Source organism: Homalodisca vitripennis, chromosome 4 (assembly GCF_021130785.1).
Source record: "Homalodisca vitripennis isolate AUS2020 chromosome 4, UT_GWSS_2.1, whole genome shotgun sequence".
Classification (NCBI taxonomy): Eukaryota; Metazoa; Arthropoda; class Insecta; order Hemiptera; family Cicadellidae; genus Homalodisca; species Homalodisca vitripennis.
The window spans coordinates 94,447,745-94,469,180 of NC_060210.1; the positions used below are offsets into that span (position 1 = coordinate 94,447,745).

Consider the following 21,436-nt stretch of genomic DNA (forward strand, 5'->3'; position numbering starts at 1 on the left):
ATGTGCAACAAAGGTTTAATTATTTCTCATAATATGAAAATAATTTTTATTGCCTTGTTACAAGCAATTAAAAAAACACACTAAGGTTACCATTTCCCAATAAATTGATTGCTATAATTTGATATAATTTTAAAACTAATTAACTGAATTTAAGGGGTGAAAAACATAGTCACAAAACATTTGTTTATTCTGTTTACCACCAAATGACAACTTTAATGGTTTTTACTTTCCTCTAGTTTTTGTCACCCAAAAATTTAAGTTTCCATTTTACCTAGCATGTTTTCCATAATTCAGAGCAAGAAATGTGATATGAACAATCTTTTTACTGCAGGGTAAGAAGTGAAAATCTTGGAGAGAAACACACTATAAACATTTGTAACATATAATTATTTCGCTTAAAAAAAGTTTTATATTATATAAAAATATCTTATAGAGAAGCACTGTCTCTGAGGCCAGATGATGAGGTGGTCAACCGTCTGTGTGGATATGGGCTACTGAAACTGCCAGCATTCAAGTCGGATTATCGACTGGCTGAACATTGCCTTCAGAGAGCTCTGGAATTATCTCCCAACAACCCCACCACCATTCACTCACTTGGCCTCTATTATTACAAAGGACTCATGGTAACTGCATTAAGTTAGTGCTCACAAATGAATAAATCTTGAATAACTAACTAATATTCCAAATCACATGTAGCAGCTTTGGTAAGGAATTTCACAGATTAAATCTGTTTTTCTGTGATATTACAGATCTAACTGACACTATACGTGTGTCCATGTGATATTTATCACGTTTTTGAACTTAAATTCAAATATATATTTTGTGTGTGTGTGGTTGTATCTTAGTGTATGTTTTAATTTTCTTTTAGTAATGTGTATTGTTTTAAGTTTATTAAAACTTTCATGAAGGAGTACTTTTAAGGTTTTTTTTAACCCTATGGATGTCTAGAAGCTGCACATCACGATAGGTCTAGTTTACTGCAGAGGATGACTGTTTGAGTGGGTGGAGCTCCCTTAGTGTTAAAGGCTGTTGCTAGCCAGAACATGAGGAGCCTTACCAATCATGGATACCCTTATCACTCCAGAAGCATTTACAAAGGCCATTTTAAAAGTCTTTAAAAGCAAACTCAATAGATAATGTAGAGGCTGGGATCAATCCACTCCTTACTGTCCCAGTTTTGAGGTAGTTGCAATAACTCGTTGTTCCTATAGGAGTTAACCATTAAAGTGGTTTAGCGTTAAGTACTGTTATATGACAATATTAATTATATTGTAAGTGCAAAGTGAATACAGATTTTTTACTTTAATACTTATGAATGTCTCATTAAGTAAAATATTTCAATCAATAATACCCGTATCACATATGTTTACAACATTGTATTAAAAAAATTGAATAATGATTTTAAAATACTGTTATTGCTTGTGAAGTACATTGTAATTCCAGCAGTTTACAAGAGCTTGGATAATTCACTGTAGGAATACGAGAAAGCAGCACTGTTCTGTGAGAAGGCCGGCAAGCTCGGTAACTTCCCTGCATCACTGGACATGCTGCGAATGAAGCATCTGGTATACGGAGCCAACTATGATCCTAAGTTCGACTTCCGCAAGCTACTGCAGCAGTACGGTGATGATGAGACCAAGAGGCATGAGGTGCTCTGTCAGATGGGTTCCTACTTTCTCTTCTTTGAGCGGAACCTCGTCAAGGCCTTGAAATATTTCAAGATACTTATCAAAGAAGAAGCAGAACTCACAATTATGACGGTACTCGTTTTATAATGCATTATAGTCATTATTTGTTTTACATTAGAAATAAGAATACGTGTTAGAGAAAAATTATAATTTTCTATAGATGTGAAATTATTAGATAGGCACATAGAAATATGTCATTCTGGAACATGACTTGATTTCACATTTCAATATTTTTATAAAACCAGTGATTCAGCTAGAAAATTAAAACTAAATTTTTGCTGTTATAATTTCCAATAAAGAACAAATTATGTAAAATCTATACTAGCATTTAACCACAACTTTAACATGCAATAACAAAAATTGACAATGAATTTCGTTTGAGATAATGATTACAAATTTTACAATATATTACATTGAAATCTACTTTTTAATTTTTATGAAAAGTAAGATTTCTGGATCTAACCAATCAGTTTATGTTATCAAGAAATTATTCATTATGTTTTGTTGCAAAAAGATAGAGACTTGTGTTAGTAATCTACAAGATTTCAATTATGCTGGTTTGCCTAAAAAGTAAATATAATACCAATGTTGAATTCAGCTCCATTTCACTTTTCGCTTATGCTGGGCCTGAAATCCGACAATGTCCCAGACTTGACTTTTGGAATGTGGAGTCAACGTCCGTCAGCAGAGATCCAAAACAGTCGATTACGAAGAAGCTGAAAACGATCTCTTTGCGTTATTTCAATATCAGAGACACCTAGACTAAAACAAATGTGTAATCTAGATGAAAGGGTGTTCTCATTACCTCATCAAGTGCACAATTGAATGCACTATGATTTTTAGGCACGATTCCAATTCACAGTATAGCAACCGAGTTTTCTACTCATAAAGTAGCTATGGTAGGAAGGGTTGAGTTCAGTTCCATTTTACATTTCGCTTAGTGCAGCGTCTGAAATCCGACAATGTCCCAGACTTGACTTTTGGAATGTGGAGTCAACGTCCATCAGCAGAGATCCAAAACTGTTGGTAACAAAGAAGCTGAAAACGATCTCTTTGCATCATTTTAATATCAGAGACACCTAGATTAAAAATAATGAGTAATCTAGATGAAATTATGTTCTCATTGTGTCATCAAGTGCACAACTGAGTACACTAAGATTTTTTTTAATCATCTCAAATCAGGGTGGAGCAACCGAGTTTCATACACATAAGTAGTTATGGTGGGAAGAGTTGATTCAATATGAATGTAGGACTCGCCTCCATTTTCCAGATTCTCCAAATTCCAGGAGTCGTCTGAGACTTCAGATGCTGCACTTAGTAGAAGGTGAACTCATCATTTGTTTCGTATTAACCCTTCCCACTGTAGTTTCGTTACTTGTAGATGAGACAATGACAACACCTTTTCTCTCTAGATAATATATTTTTGTAGTCTAGGAGTTTCTGATTTTGAAAAGATGCAAAGAATTCGTTTTGAGCTTCTTCTTCACTGAATTTTTTGGATCTTTTCAGATAGATATGGAAAAAATGAAACTGGGAGATTGCACACTGACACACATTCAATATATTTACCATAAATTAATCATGATAATCATTTAAACAGGTAACAAACGGCATTTAACAATCTGATAACAGAGTAATTCCCACACCCATTCATTCATAAATTATTATGACGTCAGTGAAATAGTGTGCTGCAGTGTGATCAGGACAAAAAGTACATTTTTCCAGATGTCCTTATACAATAAAAGAGAAATGAATTAATTAATTCTGAACTCATGTAGTGCTCAGGTCTGAAGTTTTTGCCCACTTTCATTTTCACCTAATTGAATTTTAAATGACATTAATCTTAAAATTGTACTGACAGCCACTTGATTAGTTCAAGAAAAGAACTGTAGATAAATTGTCATTCATAATGTTTTACAACACTATTAATTTTTAAATTATTATATTTATTACAGAAGTTTACATCTAATAATTTTGAAACAAATTTAACTTGCTTTTAAAACAACGCACCAGCCAGCAACGGACAACAGGATGAAACTCCTCGAAACCAAAAATTGTCCAAACTAGGATCCCTAACTAATTGAATGAGTATTTGTAAATGCATAAACTAAATTATATTTTTATATACAAACCAACTATTATTAAATATATCTTTTTATTTTTTTCAGAGTCACAAGTGCACCTTTCTGAACATGGCTCGAAAGATTAACTTGTTCCAATGCATTGTTAATGAGGGCACTCTACTATTACAAGGAGAAATTGAAGCTAACAAAGAAGAAGAAAATAGCTTAAATGATGTGAAAACATTTTTGGATGAGCTGAAGATATCTAACCCAGAGTTATTTGATCACCCTGTGAATAAGAATCTAGTAGATGATCTGCACAAGGTATCAGATGACATCAAACAAACATACCTTCGGAAAAAAGAACGTAGGGATAGCTTAAAAGAAAAACGAAGAAATTCCAGCCGCCGCGGTAGTTTGGAGGATAACTTTGCCGTCATAAGACGTCACAGTGAAGGAGGAGCAAACTTTAGACGAAGAAGTTCAGGCAATATAAACGATAATTTAATGGCCAGACGTTCTAGAAACCCAAACAATTTGAGTTACAAACAAAAAAAATTGGAGAAACTAACATCTTCAAATTTATCTGAATCAGAAAAATCTTCAAATATTCAGAAAAAACAAGAATTTCACAAATCACATGGTTACTACAGAGATGCAATTATTAGTAACTTTCGACATCGAAGTTCAGGTGCCAGCAGTGATGTTTCTGAAGGTCACAGAAGTCCAAACAGCCCTAAACACAAACAACATTTTTTTGAAACGCGTCAAATCTCTGAACCAATAAGTGAAAGTTCACGCGAAACTTGGAAAAAATCAAGAGATAGATTGGGAAGTGATGCGATTCAATCAAATGGGTACCAGACTGGAAATAATTGGAGCCAAAGCAAAAGACATCAGTCTTGGAATTCATCAAGTGAAAAACCAATTAATGAAAACTGGCGCAGAAAAGATGAAAATAACTGAAAAATAGAACAATTAATCTCAAAGTCAATATTGTTGGGGAAGAAGTGAACCTAATTGATGATAGGTGTGCTATCAAATCTAAGATAAAGCAACCACCAGTGGTTTGCTCATCCATTAAATTGTGATCACTACACATGTCCAAAATACATCAGGATAGCTGGGAGCTCTAACACTCTACTTTTTGACATACAGCTAACTGTGTAGTATATTCCACCCTCAATCTACACTTGGGTTTTTTTTGGAGGAGCAATCTTAAATATTGTTAAATTTTAATCAACAAATTAACTTAAGTTGGTTCAATAAATTATTGTGTCAGGCAAATATACCAGTTTTATACATAAACACTAAAAAGATGCATGATTTGTGTTTAATTTTGAGAAGGGAGTCTATAAAATTGAAATAACAAACACCACATGAGGTATCACTTCTTAATGAATAACATTCTCATCATCATTGGTTATGAGTTAAGTAAACCACCTGAAAATATGTCTAATGAGGAAGGTTAGTTCATAGAGGAAGGAGGTCACCCTTCCGTTGTCTTTCTAAAGAGAAACTAGGACTTTTATAACATCAAGCTAGACAGGACCACCGTTTAGCTCACCACTGCAACTGTGATTAATGTTTCAGTTTGTTGGTTCTTACTGTAACAATTCCTACTTCGCAACCTGTAATCCTGAGGAACTAAAAAAGCAAGTTTTATAAATTAAAATAAATATTAAAACAAAACAGCTAATGGTGGCAGGATTTTAACACTCTCAACTTAGCATGCATATTAGCTGCTTTATACTTATAATCTCTACATCAGTTTCTTTACTCAACTCATCTCTTACTTGTTAAAATATATACTATCATTTGTTGATTTTATAAATAAATACTCATTCTCAAACAATGTATTAATAATTAATTTGAGTTGAACCCTATCATTTACTCCGCTTTCAAAAGTAAAGATTGTTTGTGAAGTGCTAGTGCTGAGTATGTAGTATTACTTTAAAATCAAGTTATCTACATAAGATTAGGTATAATAAAGATTTTGCCACTGGGTAAAACCAGGAAAAGTTCTCATAGTGTTGTAGAGATATAATGGACTAGTAACATATTTTTACAGACTTGTAGCTCATGGAAGAGACAAAACCTGTACAATTTCTCCTCATAGTGGTCTAACATTTATTACTAATAGTATTACTAAATCAAAATAAATAACCTTTATCCGCTGTACAGGTACAATACTTTTAAATGTCTCATAAGTTTTAAACTTGAAAAATTTTTTAAACTTTCGGGGAGCCCTAATACATGGTGGGACTGAAATAAGAGAAGTTTCTCTTACCCACCTCCAACCTCACTTATCAGAAGTGAAGCTATTTATCATATTGGGTGCTACACTGGGAGACATCATTCCGGAATCGCAGCATCTTGCACAAGTACTGCAGCTCTTACAAAAGAAAAATAGACAAAAAAGAATAAATCCTATCTTGATAACGCAGTTTTGAAAATGTTTAAGAACGATGCTCATACATGAAGATTTCAAGATCATTCCAGTATTCCAATGGAATGTAATTCGCATAATTAAAATAATCATTAATATTATTGAATCCGGGGACACTTTGTTAAGAGAGTCATAAGCAGCAAAAGAATGGGCACAGATTTCAGATTCTCCCATGAAATACAATACTGAAATCTTTGAGCTCTAATAATAGTTGCAGTTTTTTTTTAATGTTTAACTTGAAAAATCTAATAATACTACCTGAAACTACAAAAGTATTTCTAATAGTTTTTATGAGGGTAATTTTTTCAACCTCCGATGGTAATTAACACATTGACTCCGGTGGACACAGCCTACTAATATCCTGGGTGTCTTTAAGTCAGTACACTAACTCACATCTCAGTGAAGGTGGGGTAGGGTACGATAAGCAGACCCGGTTTTTTATATCAAAGAATGTAATCATCGATACTTAATATTCGCATCTCAAATCCTAGACTATCAATTGATATAAAAGTATCTATAGTCCTCAATAACAATCATATGTTTTAAATTAAAATATGGATTTAATATTTACAGTGATCAAACAAATTATTATAACCAAAATTAGGAAAACTGAAGACAACCATATTTACTCCTCTCACAGTTACAGTTGTTTCTTTCCCACAAATTTCACATAATGGGTTTTTTGGTACGAGTCCAACATGTTGAAGCCACGAAAAAGCAACATCGTTTAATTTTCTAAAATTGACTGCCATTTTTAATAATCAGAATTACTTATGTAAAATTGAAATATTATCCTACGTGTATTATTTGAAAGTGTTTACAGCTGTTGATATAGATTATTTAAGTTAGTTGTTCAAAATAATTAATCAGTATCGATTGATTATATCAGTGGTTATGATTAAGTAATATCGTTTGCCAATTTCGATATAAAAAACCGGGTTGAATATTCTTGCTGCCAACAATCCTGACGTTGATTTTGAAGCATTATTTGTACATATTACCAGTTTGCTTCGTTTTTTGGACCTTTTAAATGTGGAGTGTAAAAATAAACAGGACGATCTCCAGGCTCTAAGTGCGGAAGTGAAAGTGCTAGAGTCAAAACTCAATTTAGAGAAGGACGTAAGACAGGAGGAAAAGGATACGTCTTTCAGAATCCAGGACCAAGCAGCGTCAGAAATGCGTTCACTGAGCCAGCGCATTGAGACACTGCAGGCTTCTCTGAGACAGCGGGATCTGCACATCTCATCCATCACTGCCGAAAAAGACTCTTACAAGCTTAAGTTAGATGACAGGTCTAATAGTATTAAGACTCTTAAGTTTGAAAATGAAAACAAAAATAAATGTATAGAGAATCTGAACCTAAAGTTTGATTTAGCAAAGAAAGAAATTTCTAATCTTAAACAAATGACAACTGATAAATGGTTAGATGATAATATCATCCATGATTATTTCTCATCTATGCAAAGTAGTGTAGGCGATATGGGTCAGTGCTTATTTGTCAGTCCCTCCGTGTCACATCTGATTAAAAAAGACAATAACACTGCTTTGGATCTTTTAAAATCTCCATCTTATCAGGCATGCAATTATGTGTTTGTTGCTGTCAGTGATATCCTGGGTGAGGCTAATGGGGGGAATGGTTCTCACTGGTCTCTTGTTTTTATTGACAAATCTAGACACCAGGCTTATCATCTAGATTCTCTAGTAACATTTAATGACCTTCCTGCTCTTACAACTGTTACCAACTTGAAAATCCCACCTGACAATTTGATTTCTGTTAGTTGCACTCAGCAAAACAATAGTTATGAATGTGGGATAAATGTAATCCTAAATGCAAAGTTCATTTTCAACTATTTTTGTTGTTCTCATGTACAAAAACCATTTCTCGAATGGTTCCATGATGGGTCGAGTTTTGCCTGATGACTCTGTAAATAAAACTGATGTAGTTGATCTTCCTGTAAATAGAAAATCTATCTGTCAAAGAGCTGATAGCTTTAGTGATAATGCCGAACAAATTGTAAGTCCTGTAATACTCAAGAAATCAGCAGAAAATTGCTGGAAGTTAGTTAAAACAAAAAAAACTAAAACTAAAGGGAACGAAATAAAACTCATGCCGGTTGCAAAGCAGTCAGCTCGCTTTGAATGTAGTAATAAGTTTAGTAGTTTAGGTTCACAAGAACCACTTGATGTACAAGTTTCTTACATAAGAAATGTATCTGGAACATGGAAACAAAAATCTCAAAGTTCAATGTCAAAGCATAAAAAAATTTCAAGAAAAGACCATGTTAAATTAATGCGCCACACTAAAACTCTGTCTGTGACTGAGAAAGAACAGGTAATGACTCCTATTACAATGACTAAAAATCAGTCTACTCTTCAAAGTGAGTTGTTGGTCGAAGATGTGAGTAACGGAAGTAACAACTCTAGATTTAATGAAAATGTGTTATTAATAGGTGACTCAATTATTCGATATGCAAGTGAAATAAGCTTTAAGAAGGGAGCAATAGTGGAACTTTGTCCGGGTGGCAAAATTAAGGATATAAAAGAGAAATTGTTGAAGTACACTGGTGAAAAAATTTCTGTCATATATTTTCATGTGGGAACAAACAATCTTAAAAGATGGTATAATGGAGGGGCTGGCTATAACGGTGGCCATGGAAAGCGTGAGGCCCTCCATGACATGGCCGACCTTTTGTTCACCACCAAAACCCATTTTCCTAATACTATGGTTTTTGTTAATAGCATATTAGTAAGGTCTGATATAACATATAGAGCTTTGTTTGATTTTAATGATCAGCTGGATGTCATGTGCAACAATTTTGGTGTAATGTTTGTTGAGGCAAATTGTTGGGTGAAGAAGCAACATCTTGCCAGAGATGGTAGGCATCTGAATAGAAAAGGTAGCCATCAGCTAGGAACTCTGTTTTCAGAAGTGTTTTCTGTTGCCTTCGGTCTTAAAAAGGGATATGACACTGTTAGTGTAATTCCTGGCTTGGAGGAAAATGCCTCAAAAGAGCCAATTCTGCCCGAGGAGGTTCCTTGCAGTCCATCTGATATCACCCAAGGAGAACATTTTTTAGAGGATCTGATCTGTCTCAAATGACCCTACCACTGTAGCTGAGCACAGTTCACCTTGCAAACTAAAGATAGTTCACCATAATGTTCAGGGTCTTTCAAGTAAGTTTGACCATTTTCAAATGTTCATTGAATCTGAAGATCCAGACATAATTTGCCTTTCGGAACACCATTTAAGAGACTTTGAATTTGAAGTTGCATCTTTCTACGGATATAATGGCATCACAGCCTACTGTCGAAAAACTCTTCATAAGGGAGGTGTATGTATTTATAGTAAGTCTTCAATCAAATCTGAGGTAATAGATGTCTCACGTTTTTGTCTGGAAGGCAGGTGCGAGCTTGCTGCTGCCAGGTTTCACCTTAGTAACACCTCATTTTTGATAATCACTGCTTATAAGCCACAGCCCTTTTTCGTCCTCAATACAGGAGCACGAGACATTTTACAGGTGTTTATCAGAATGTCTGGAAAAAATTATAAGTCCAGATATCAGAACCATTGTTGTGGGCGACTTCAATGTCGACTTGTCTGTGTCTGATGGTAAAGTTGATGACTTGATTTAACACCATGGCTTCTCATGACCTTAAAAATAAGGTAAAATCTTATACCAGGGAATTTAAAAACTCCAAGTCCCTGATTGACCATGTTTACACCGATTTCTCTGATGACGTTTGTAGTTGTTCCGTTTTAATTACTGCATTGTCCGAACACCATGCACTAGTGATCAGTGTCAAACTACCCACTTCAAGTGACTCAAGTCATCCTAAGTATTATCTCAAGCGATCGTTTTTCTGATGATAATATCCGTATTTTCAAATATCTAATAATTGACAAGGAAACGTGGTCTAATGTTTACGAGGCTGGGACTATAAATGATAAAATGCGTCTATTCCAATCTTTCAATCTCCTTTTATTTTGAACAGGCTTTTCCTGAAAAGAAAAGAAGAGTTCGCAAAGGTGCCTCACGCAGCAAAGTGTCCTTGAGTGATCACCAATTGAAACTTAGAGATATGGTTCTCCAGTGGTATTGCTTCACTAAAGATTTGGATTCTTCTGATCGGAGGAGAAAGCATTACTTATCATTGAAGAGAGAATACAAGTCTTGTGTTAGGCTTGCTAAGTCATCTAAGATTGCTTGATGTTTATACAAAAATCTTCTAATAAAGTCAAAAAACTATGTGGGAGATCGTTAATGAAAGTAGAGGGAAGAATCAGTCTCCATGTAATGTCCCCCCGCACCGTCAAAGATGACAAGGGAGTTTGATATCAGTGATCCAAAACTGGTCTCAAACATGTTTTAAACAAATTCTTTATTGATGTGTCTAATAGAGCATCAACCTCATCCAGTATTCCTCATTCTTATGTGCAGCCTGGATTGTGTACATCTTCATTTTTCTTATCACCAGTTACTAGGAGAGAGATAACAGATATCATCAGGTCTTTTGAAGCCAAAGACGTCTTCTGGCTGCGACATGATATCATCTAAAATTGCTTATGTCATGTAGTGAATGTTTTGTTGACCCACTCGTTCACCTTATTAACTGTTCATTCGAAGGTGGAGTTTTCCCAGATTTGTTGAAGCTTTCTGTTGTGAAGCCCTTGCTTAAAAAAGGAAGAGTGGATGAACTCGATAATTTTAGACCAATATCTATCACATCAACGTTTTCAAAGATATTTGAAAGGGCAGTCTTAAATAGATTATGGTCTTTTTATTAATCACAACAGTATTTTGTTTGAGAATCCAGTTTGGGTTTGTTAAAGGACGTCAACTGTCAATGCAATGTTTACGCTCATCAACAAAATAGTAAATGCCTTTGGATAGAGGTAGGTCTGCTTCCGGTGTCTTTTTCGATCTTCGAAAGGCTTTCGATGTGGTTTCCCATGACATCATGTTGGAAAAGCTCGAAGGCATTGGAGTTCGAGGAGTGGCGAACCAATGGCTTTCATCTTATTTGAGGGATCGTCGACAGGCCGTAGAAGTGTCCTTCATCGATGCTGCAGGCACTGTGAGGCGATGCTACTCGGATGTGGCTGAGCGTTAAGGCGGGGGTGCCACAGGGCTCCATACTCGGCCCTCTTCTGTTTATTATATATGTAAACGACCTCAGGAGTTGTAATGCGGAGGCCCAGTTGTGTTTGTTTGCAGACGACACGTCCATCGTAATGGAAAAACCAATGTCGTGAGGCCATGGAGGTTAGCACTTTTGTGGAGTCTAATAAGATTGTTCAATGGTTTAGGGAAAATGGTCTAGTGGTAAATGCTGCTAAAACCGCAATTGTTGAATTCGCAATCTCATCTAATAGCATTAATAATCTCAGCGTTTGGGTCGATGATATGGAAATCCTTTCTGAACAGCTGTTAGGTTTTTGGGATTGTCTATAGACAGAAACCTGAATTTTTCATCCCACATCGATTATGTAGCACGTAAGCTTTGTTCTGGAGTCTTTGTGCTTCGTAGACTGGCACCTTTTACAAACGCTGCGATCCTCTTAACAACCTACTACGCTCTAATTTTCCCTTATCTTTCGTATGCGGTGACAATCTGGGGATCGGAAAGTTGTCGTACAAAACGGCTTTTTTGTCTTGCAGAAGAAGGCAGTGAGAATAGTAGCTGGCATCCGTCGAATGGAGACTTGCAGGCCTGATTTTAAGGAACTTAAATTGCTTACCTTCCCAAGCATTTATGTTTTTCAGACCTTGATTTTCTTACAGCAGAACCATGGTGTTTTCCGGTCCCTTGTTCCTCAGTCGGGATACAGTCTTCGACAAAAACATAAACTGAATATTCCTTACCATTCCACTACTTTTTTTAAACATCACACCTTTTACAATGCCACGTCCCTTTTTAACGCTCTTCCTGATGCTCTTAGAGCTGAAAAGGATTTATTTTGTTTTAAAAGAATGCTTAAAGCTTATCTTATTGAACACTGTTTCTATTCTGTAGATGACTACATTAATAGCAATACGTAATTTATTTAGTCCTTCCTATGTATTTTGTTCCTATGTAAATTGTTCTCTACACATGATTGTACTAAGTTGACGCAAACCAATGCATTGTAATATGTTATATGGAATAAAGGATGTTTTGATTTGATTTGATTTGACATGTGACCTTGGTGTGCACATAGGTTACTGAGATTGCAATTACTGTACTTGTGTAGTGTTACCTTATATTGTTTGTTGAAGCTCTACAATCTGCCATCAACTCACTAGATACGAGCGCTATCTAGAAAGTAAATTACGTTTCGCTCTATAGCCGCTAGAGGACTATCACAAACATTTTAATGTCAGGACATTTCTCAGTTCAGTGGCTAACCAGGTGCTAGTGAGAGGTTACTGTCGCTCCTTGTTGTTTTACAATAGCAGTTTAAAATGTGTGATGTATTTGAAAATCCCGTGAGTTGGGAAGTGTGGTCGGTAATATGGTTTTTTAAGGCTAAACACAATTAACCAATTAAAGATTTATTACAAATTCTGTGAAATTTATGAGATCAATGTGATTACTGAAGGTGGAGTGTGTTAGTGGTGCATTAGTTTTTAAAATGACCGGACTGTAGATGATGATGAATGAAGTGGAGGGGCAAGCATTGTGACCGATGAAATTGTTTCTAAATTCTACGAGATTAAAGAAGACCGTCGACTCACAATAACAGAACTTTCATTTAATTTCCCTCAAATTTCAAGGAGTTTGTTACACGATATGTTAAGCAGAAGTTAAGTTACCATACATTTTGTGCAAAATGGATTAGACCACACACAGCAAATCGGACTGAAAAAGTCCTGGATGCTTTTAAATGGGAAGTGTTTTGACATCCACCTTACAATCCGGACCTTGCACTCAGTGACTATTACCTGTTACCAGCAATGAAGACCTGGCTTGCGATGTAGCGCTTTTATGATGACAAAACTGTCGGAGGGTGTGACTACCTGGTTAAAGTCTCAGGCAGCAGAATTTTAAAACTACTTCACCGCTATGATAAGTGCCTAAATGTGTATGGTGACTATGTTGAAAAATAGTATTTTGGTGTCACTTTCAAATGTATATTATACAATCTTTTTTCTTGTACTTTATTTTTTTTATATAAAAACGTAATCTACTTTCTGGATAGCCCCTGTAGCTTTTGCAATCTTTTTTCTCTTTTCCCAGTATGCCAAAGACCAAACAAAAAAGCCTAGATATTGAGTTTTGTAATAATCAGATTTTGCCTCAAGCAATCAAAAGCTCTAAAGAAGTCAAAGAAGCTCCCAAGGAGTTCCCTCTTCAAGTCTTTTATCACTGTTTCAATCAAAATAATCATAGATGTTGTGAATTTACTTTTAGTAAAACCATGTAGTGTGTCTGTAAGTTTGTTCAGTGCAGAGTGTCAGTAGTCTTCTACAAACAATTTTTTCACACCTTTGAGAATGTCAAAATGTGTTTAACCTTTTGACACACAAACAAGAGCATAAATACTAGTCCTTGAAATTGTTTGTAACATAATTATTAGGATACGAAAATTTTAAATCCTTTCAAACTTGTATACTACCAATTTTTAACCTAGATATTAGTTCCTCTAAATTGTATACATATCCAGTTATATTTATTTAAGTGTTAATCTTCTAAATACAAAAAATATGTATTAATACAAAAAAATTAAAATTATACAAGTTTAATTGTCTCAGCCAAACAAATCCTTTATCTGAACATTATATTAAACTGAGTACTTCCAATAGCCACTGCTGGGCTGTTAGTATCATTAACACTTTCCAGGGATCCCCTCTTGACTTAAGGAGAAGATCAAAGACCATGTAATGTTTACTGTAATATTTCATGTTTGGAGTCAATAACAACACATTCTCCAAGAATATTTACTTTTTCGGTTAAAATACAATATCACAGTTTTCTTAAAACAATTAAATACTTATAGAATAAAATAAAATGCTAACATAACAAACAAAATTAGTTACTAATTTAAAATAAATGTTCATTCAACAACCACAAATCACATATTTCATAAAATTTTAACATTGTTTAGACAATAAGAATATTTTTTGAGGCAAAAGAGTATATAAATAGAATTTGAACGTGCATTTCAAACATTCCATTTAGTATAACTCTGGATACACTCAATTTTTGATTGTATGAAATCGCTATGAAACAGACTTACAAGTATTTCTACTTCATGGCTCATCCAAGAAATCATTAAAAATTATATAACAAAATTCAGCCTTTGTCCCTTTACAACGTTACGTTTCTACTCTCAAACCTCAAAATTTTACAACTATTTTCATGGAATATTTCAAACTATGCTGCAGCTCTTGGCACTGGTATAAAATTTTTTACTCTTACAAGCCTTCAGTTGTGCTAACTAGTATTTTCTTTCTTGGTCTTGGGCTGGACAACTGGCTCGTCTGTGTAGTAGCGTCGCTTGAGTGTTCGATACTTGCGCAACATGTACAGGGCTTCCAGTTCCTTGATAACATACTCCCCATGTTTAATCATAGTGCTGATCTTCTCTGGATCCTCCACTTCCCGATTTTTCATGAAAGCACGCTTTAGCCGGGTTCGGAAAAAATCATATCCTTGGGGATACTCCCGACCCAAAAACAGCAACTGAAAGAAAACAAATACACACTATACACAAATAGCACATCAATAGAACATAATTTCTACCACTGTGTACACTGTAATATACTACAATGCAAAAATGGCCACTCAACACATCTGGATCCTACTTTTTTATTCTGTAGATGATGTGGTGGCTGACCAAATGCTACTTTGACAGTGGTATTGGAATTTTATTGACATAGATGACAGATGCCATGAGTTTAATCTCGCTGGCAATAGAAATAACAATACTAGTGTTATTGATACTTCGTTCCTATAGCACACTCACTATCTGTACTCTATTCAACGAGTATTGAGAGTGATGTGCCACCCTGTGATCTGGTGACACATACAGTTAACAGCAGCATCTACTCAACTGTTTGAGCCTTTAAGTTGTAGTAAACGTTTCATTGTTTATATGAGCGGTGTGGATCATTTGGAATGAGCCCCTGAATGGATGTCCAACTCTTCCAACATCCCAAGAGTCACTCTTCTTTTAGGGAAAAGAGCAAGAGGAAAGTGACCGGCTGGGAACTCAGCACCGAAATTCTGGGAATCAACACAGTCCACATGAACTTTACCACGTTCCTCTCCAAACTGGTCACAACTCCAGAGGCTTGCCTTGCTGTGGACACTCTTAACACTCAATGATTAGGCTGTAAGTAACAGCATGAGAAGTAGGAGTTTAGAGATTACTAAAATATATTATTCATTATGCACTATTACTCCGTACAAAATCTTCTCTATAAGCATGGTATTCTTGACAAGTTTGGCCCCTTATATCTGGCTACTTGCACAGAGTAAACTTGTGCTGTTTGATTACAACTAGGATCCTACAGGGCAGCCCCATATGAAGTTTACTAAATGAGGAGGTAAAATCCAAACAAGCTTAAGTCACAAATAAGTAATTTTTCAGGGAGAGCATAAAACTTGTAGCTTTGCTCTGAAAAAGGATAATGAGTTCTAATCAAAGTTGTGCAATAGTATTGGTTCCAAACATGAGATTCAAGTACTCATTTTTAGGCCAGCTTAAACAGTAGCTTAAAAAATTGATTTTGTTTTGGTAATAATACCTTTTGCACGAACTCAGTGGAAATAGGTCGTTTTGCATGTAATATGTTGTGGACATAAGCCAATTTGCATGTAAGCAGTGAAGTAAAAGAACAATGTTTTTCTGAACAAAATTTTATTTTTATAAAATAATAGTATAGACCTTACCTAAGTGACAAATATGTCATAATACGTAGTTAATGCAACAAACAAACAGTTTTTTAAATGTCCAAGTGCCAAGTCACAGCGTAAGAATAGGAACAATGTTTTTTGGGACAAACTCTAATTTTATAAAATAGGCCTTATCTAATTGACAAACATTGTCAAAATAAGTAGTTAAGGCAAGAAACAAACAATTTTTTAAATATGCAAGTCACAGCGCTCATCGTCGAGGCAGTCACACATTTCTCCCTGCTCCTCACCAGCAGCTGCTGTAGCGGGTTCATAAAAAATCAAACTCTTGTACCAATTAAGGCGTGAGTCAGAAGTAGACCAGTCCTCTCCAAACATTTTCTTCAAAAGTTTGTCAACATCTTTGGTCTTTTCTTTAGTTAACACATGATGAAGTAGGAGTTCTTCCAGTCTCACTTGTCTAAGATTCTTTTTCCTTTTCTTTCTCAAAGATACAAAAGACTCTTCTTCTTAATACCTGTAGTTTTTCAAACCTCTTACCAACACAATCTTTTTGTAAGAATTTCGTTTTCCTTTATTTTGGAGGTGTTCTATTTCTTCTTGTGTCCGGTAGCGTATTTCAATTCTCTTCAGTTCACTAATTGATTGGATGTCCTTATAGTATTCACTGAGCTTTTTAGTATCAAGTAAAGGCCAATCTTCTCCTAGTAATCTTACCTTACCTATGCCACTGTAAATGTCATTGTATTCCTGTTTAGTTAAAATTATGGGTTTTTTTCGCATCTGCTTTTCTGCTCTTCCAAACACACGGTTGGCAGGTAAAAAACTATGTCCGCGTATGGAGAAATACAATAAAATCTTTTGGATTGATGTTTTGAGTGTTTCCAAAAAATGAATCAGTGTTCTCAGGACAACATTATTTTTATTTTGAGAAACACAACCATCACTAAACAACCTTAGTACCGAACAGCCCTGAAAATCAGCTTCTGTCAAATAGTTAAAGAGAGCCGATGATATTTCGACACTGCCTTTCCCTGTCTGCTCCTCTGTCCAAGTGTAGAATATGAGGTTTTGAGTTTTTAGATCAGTAATACAAAAGTTATAAAACCCAATTTGTCTTGCGTAATATGCTTCTTGAATCGATGTTTTCGGTAGTGGCTGGATTTGTTGAAGATTGTAGCAAAGGCTAATAGAATGAGGAACATCCATTTTCATGTACTCATAAAACGCTTTAGCTCTTCTAGAATGAACTCGCTTTTCAACCATTAGCTGCGCCGTTTCAGCAGACTGTGCTGTTGCACTTTTAATTTTTTCTTTGAGTAGGCAGCACGTACTGCAAGTATCGGAGGCAGGTGACTTAAAACCTATGTTAAACTCATTTACAAAAATCCTCCTAAACATGCTGCATTTCACTTTTAACTCCACTTCACACTGATCATTATACATTTTACTTAGTTTACTAATAGTTAACTCACTACTCAGATATAATCTTTTGGACTTCTTTCTGCATTAATGTGATTCAGTTCCTCTGAGTTTCTTTATGGTACTCTCTAACACATTCCTTCTTCAGATAGTTCTTATTTTTTGTTGTGTCCCTCCTCTTTTCTCTTCAACAGCAACCCCAAAATGCACTTTTTTTGCTATGTTTTTAATTCTAGTTTTTCCAACACCAGTAACAGAGCGAAAAAACTTTAAACATACAGAGGTTTTAGAACCAGACACAGTTGGGAAAAAGTATTGTATTGAGTAACCTACTTTTGCTCAGGGCCAGGTTTTTTCTTTTTGTTTTAGTTTGCCGGCCTAGGCCTGTCTTTTAATTTGTGTTGTATGAATCAGACTAGCAATTATATTGTCTTGCCTTTTCTTGTCTGGAACTTTATAAAACTCTTCTTTGAAAGCTTTAATGTCATTAGGTCTTATTTTTACGCACGTGAAACGTTTATTGTTGTGTTTACACGGTACAAAAACTAGGGCTCTTTTAGGAGCTGCATACCTGGTAATGTGTTCACTTTTTCTTTTTCCTCCTGTAACTCTTCTCTTTCTAGTCCCTTCATTTCCTTCACCAACACTTAAACTTCCATCTGCACCATTCATTATCCTTGAAATAATAATGTAACTACTAATTGTAAAATAATACTTTGTCAGCCTAACCAGTAGACACAAACACTTCCAATACAAAACCCTCACATAACCTACACATTTGTAAAACTCAACTGGGTCAGCTGAGTGGCAGTTGCAGCACTCCTATTGGTTGGTTGGAAATAAGTTGGTTTGCATGAACCAGTACAGTGGAAATAAGTTGTTTTGCATGTAAAGGAGGTTTTTAACATGCTTTTACCACTGGAAATAATTTTTTGTGCATGAAAAAGATAGAATAAACCACTTTGGCTACAACAGAACAATGCATTGGCACATGTAACTCAACTTTGATTTTTGTGTGACTTAAGCCTGTTTGCATGTTACCTCCTCAAATGTAAAATCAACCTGCAATCAAGTAGTGTTCACATATCCTTGTCTGGAAGTTGGGTGAATTTGGAATCAATACTGTTACAAGTTAGGTATGGAACAACTGCCCCACAAAACTATAAGACAGGTAAGGAAATTGTAAGAATTAATAATAGATTGTATCTTATGCACTTCCAAACAATAACAAACATTTTTTTTTACATTTAAAACACATAAACCAATACTTAAAACTTTTCTGTAATACACAAAAAGTTTTTTTAACACTAATATTTACATTAAAATTTCTGAGCTTCCTACTTGCTCTTCTTACTTCCAGTGTTCCCAATTTTGCCTTTTTCTCCAGGTATCCCACTCTCAAGATGTCAAAATTTTCAATGAGATTCCTAATGGTTTTTTTCGACAACATATCTTTGTGAGCGTGCCATTTCAACCTTGGTTCACATCAAGAATAAGTATAGAAACAGACTGGTGGACGTTGAAAGTGATTTACGCCTCACAATATCTAATTTTAATCCTGACATTGAATTACTTGTTCAGTCAAAACAATGCCAGAAGTCACACTAGTATTATAGAAAAATTATTTGTAATCTTTAATAACCAATAAACTCTTTCTATGTTTTCAATACTAAGCTGTGTACATATTTATTTACATTTTACTTTTTTTTCTATACACGTATATAAATATAAATCATGTGTATTTTATATTAATGTTATATATACATAATATACATAAGTATATACAAAATCACGGGTGAGGGATGGGTCGCGAATGTGAAAAAACATTTGGAAGTGGGTCGCCAAACACAAAAGGTTGAGAACCACTGAACTACACTATTATCCACTAACTATTAGATGAAGAGTTACCACACTCAAACATTAGTAACTTGAACCTCAAAAACACAAAATCCCTAATAAGTTGAATATTTTAAAATTCCCTTGAACTTCCTTACAACTCGAATATTGAGTTACTAACACTTTGATGAGTCTTGATAATTAAAATTAATTGTTTGAAACTGATAATTAAAATTAATTGTTTGAAACAGTAAATTAACCCTCTGTACCTTTAAATTCTTATTAAACCGAGCTCTATAAATCAGTTCCAATCAATTAACCTCTGTAACTTGAAATTAATAACCTTAATACATCGGTTCAGCAACGGCATTAGTATACAAACAAACAATTAATTGCCATGTAAATTTCCATGTTGTGACAATAATCTTCCTCACTCCTCACCACCAGTGACAACAGAATAACATAGACTGTGCAAGTGTGGCAATGAGTGAAACCAATCACAAAGAGCCATACTGATCCAAGTAGGTGTATGCAGAGGGTGAGCATGCTCTTGAGCACGACTGACACACGCTCCACAGCTGTGACAATGATCTAACTCGTCCTGTGTTGCTGACAATGATGTTATATAGTTCTTTGTAATCTGACACAACTGGCTATTATTACCACTAGTATAGCAAGTATTAGGGAGTCTAAAAGCCAAAAACTGCATAATTGATATGGAAGATGTTTTTGCTATTCAATAACCAGATCCCAGAGAGACAAGCTTTATTGGTTTTTAGCCTGCATTGAGAGAGAATTAAGTATGAAAATAAGTATTCAGAATATTACTCCATAAAAAATCAAAAGTCACACATGAAACATTGGGAACACAATGGCTTTGAATAAAGTTTTTTTTTTTTTTTTTAAATAGAAAAGCCAATAAAACATGTGATATAAATTCGTTCATGCCATGCCAGGATAGTGAAATTAACACTAAGACGACCTATAAATGTTGGTAGCTTATGAAAATGACAAGATGAGGAATTTATGATGTTTTCGGAAAAATGTATGACATTGCATGTGACAATGAATGTGTAGTAGGTTACATTTTAAATCTTTTAAACTTAAAACCATTTTTTAAAGATGTGTCAATCTTGATTGTTAGGCCTAATGTATAAAAAAAAATAGTTAGATTAGTTTCAAAAATAGAGGTGAATTAATAAAACAATATCAAGTGCAACCAGACTCTGTTTATTTGTGAATCTACCATCAAATGCTTAGTAGCAAATGGTTCCATTACATCTTCTCAACAAGACAAAGTAATGTGTGCTTAGAAAATGTGTCAGCATTGTTCTGATCCATCATAAACATTGTTTTTAGGAACCAGATCAAAATAATTTGATCCTGTTGATTAAGGTTATTTTTATAAAGTATTTCACTGTAATAATGCACCACTACACAAAATGTTTCAATATGACATTGACAGATGAAGATTGAATCATCATTTAAAAAAAGTAATAATCACCTTTTAAGGGCAATAAAGTTAAAAGATTTTTAACGTGTTATTTATTTCACGGTTAATATATATATATATATATATATATATATATATATATATATATATATATATATATATATATATATATATATATTATATTTTTGTATTGTTCAACTAAGTATTTTTGTTTAACAATAAATGACAGTTCTGTATCAGTTTTATTTTATTTTTATCATGTAGTAATGAATCTAATTACAAATTGTTTTATAAAAGAAACAAATCCCCACAGAACAATTTGTTCATGTCGCTACTCAAAATTAAATTTCCATTTTTAGTTTTTTTTTATTCATTTAAAGTTTTTACAATCAATAAAGCTTTTACTCTCACCATCCTACAATAATCTTTTATTAGTGAGCAAAAAAACAAAGTTATTGGTCAGTTTCAAGTATTAAAAATAAAAGTAAATTTGAAGTACGCGCACTGCGATTTCAGTGTAACTTTTGAGCTGTTCAGGTTTCTTATGGCAATCCAAGACGATAGGTCCGGTCCCATTTCTCATGCAATGCCCACCCACTCGATGTCATTCTGTTGTTGTTATTCACTCTATGAGTTCATCTTCTTAATGCAGTTCTCTATAATTTGCTTAGGGATTTGCCATCAT

The 21,436-nt window shown here is 34.5% G+C and overlaps 2 protein-coding genes across 6 annotated transcripts in view; one reads left to right on the forward strand and one right to left on the reverse strand.

The window, feature by feature from the left end:
* The window catches only part of LOC124359794, a 32,873-nt gene extending 27,270 nt beyond the window's left edge, over positions 1-5,603 (forward strand). The window contains exons 6-8 of the mRNA XM_046812826.1: positions 434-623; positions 1,476-1,760; positions 3,857-5,603. Of these exons, the coding sequence (XP_046668782.1) occupies positions 434-623; positions 1,476-1,760; positions 3,857-4,717 (1,336 nt within the window). The 3' untranslated portion in view covers positions 4,718-5,603. The remainder of the gene's footprint in view (positions 1-433; positions 624-1,475; positions 1,761-3,856) is intronic.
* Positions 5,604-14,053: 8,450 nt separating this feature from the next.
* The window catches only part of LOC124359796 (electron transfer flavoprotein regulatory factor 1), a 52,051-nt gene continuing 44,668 nt past the window's right edge, over positions 14,054-21,436 (reverse strand). For all 5 annotated transcript variants that reach the window (XM_046812835.1, XM_046812837.1, XM_046812836.1 and 2 more), the window contains one exon: positions 14,054-14,864. In XM_046812835.1, the coding sequence (XP_046668791.1) occupies positions 14,616-14,864 (249 nt within the window). In that variant the 3' untranslated portion in view covers positions 14,054-14,615. The remainder of the gene's footprint in view (positions 14,865-21,436) is intronic.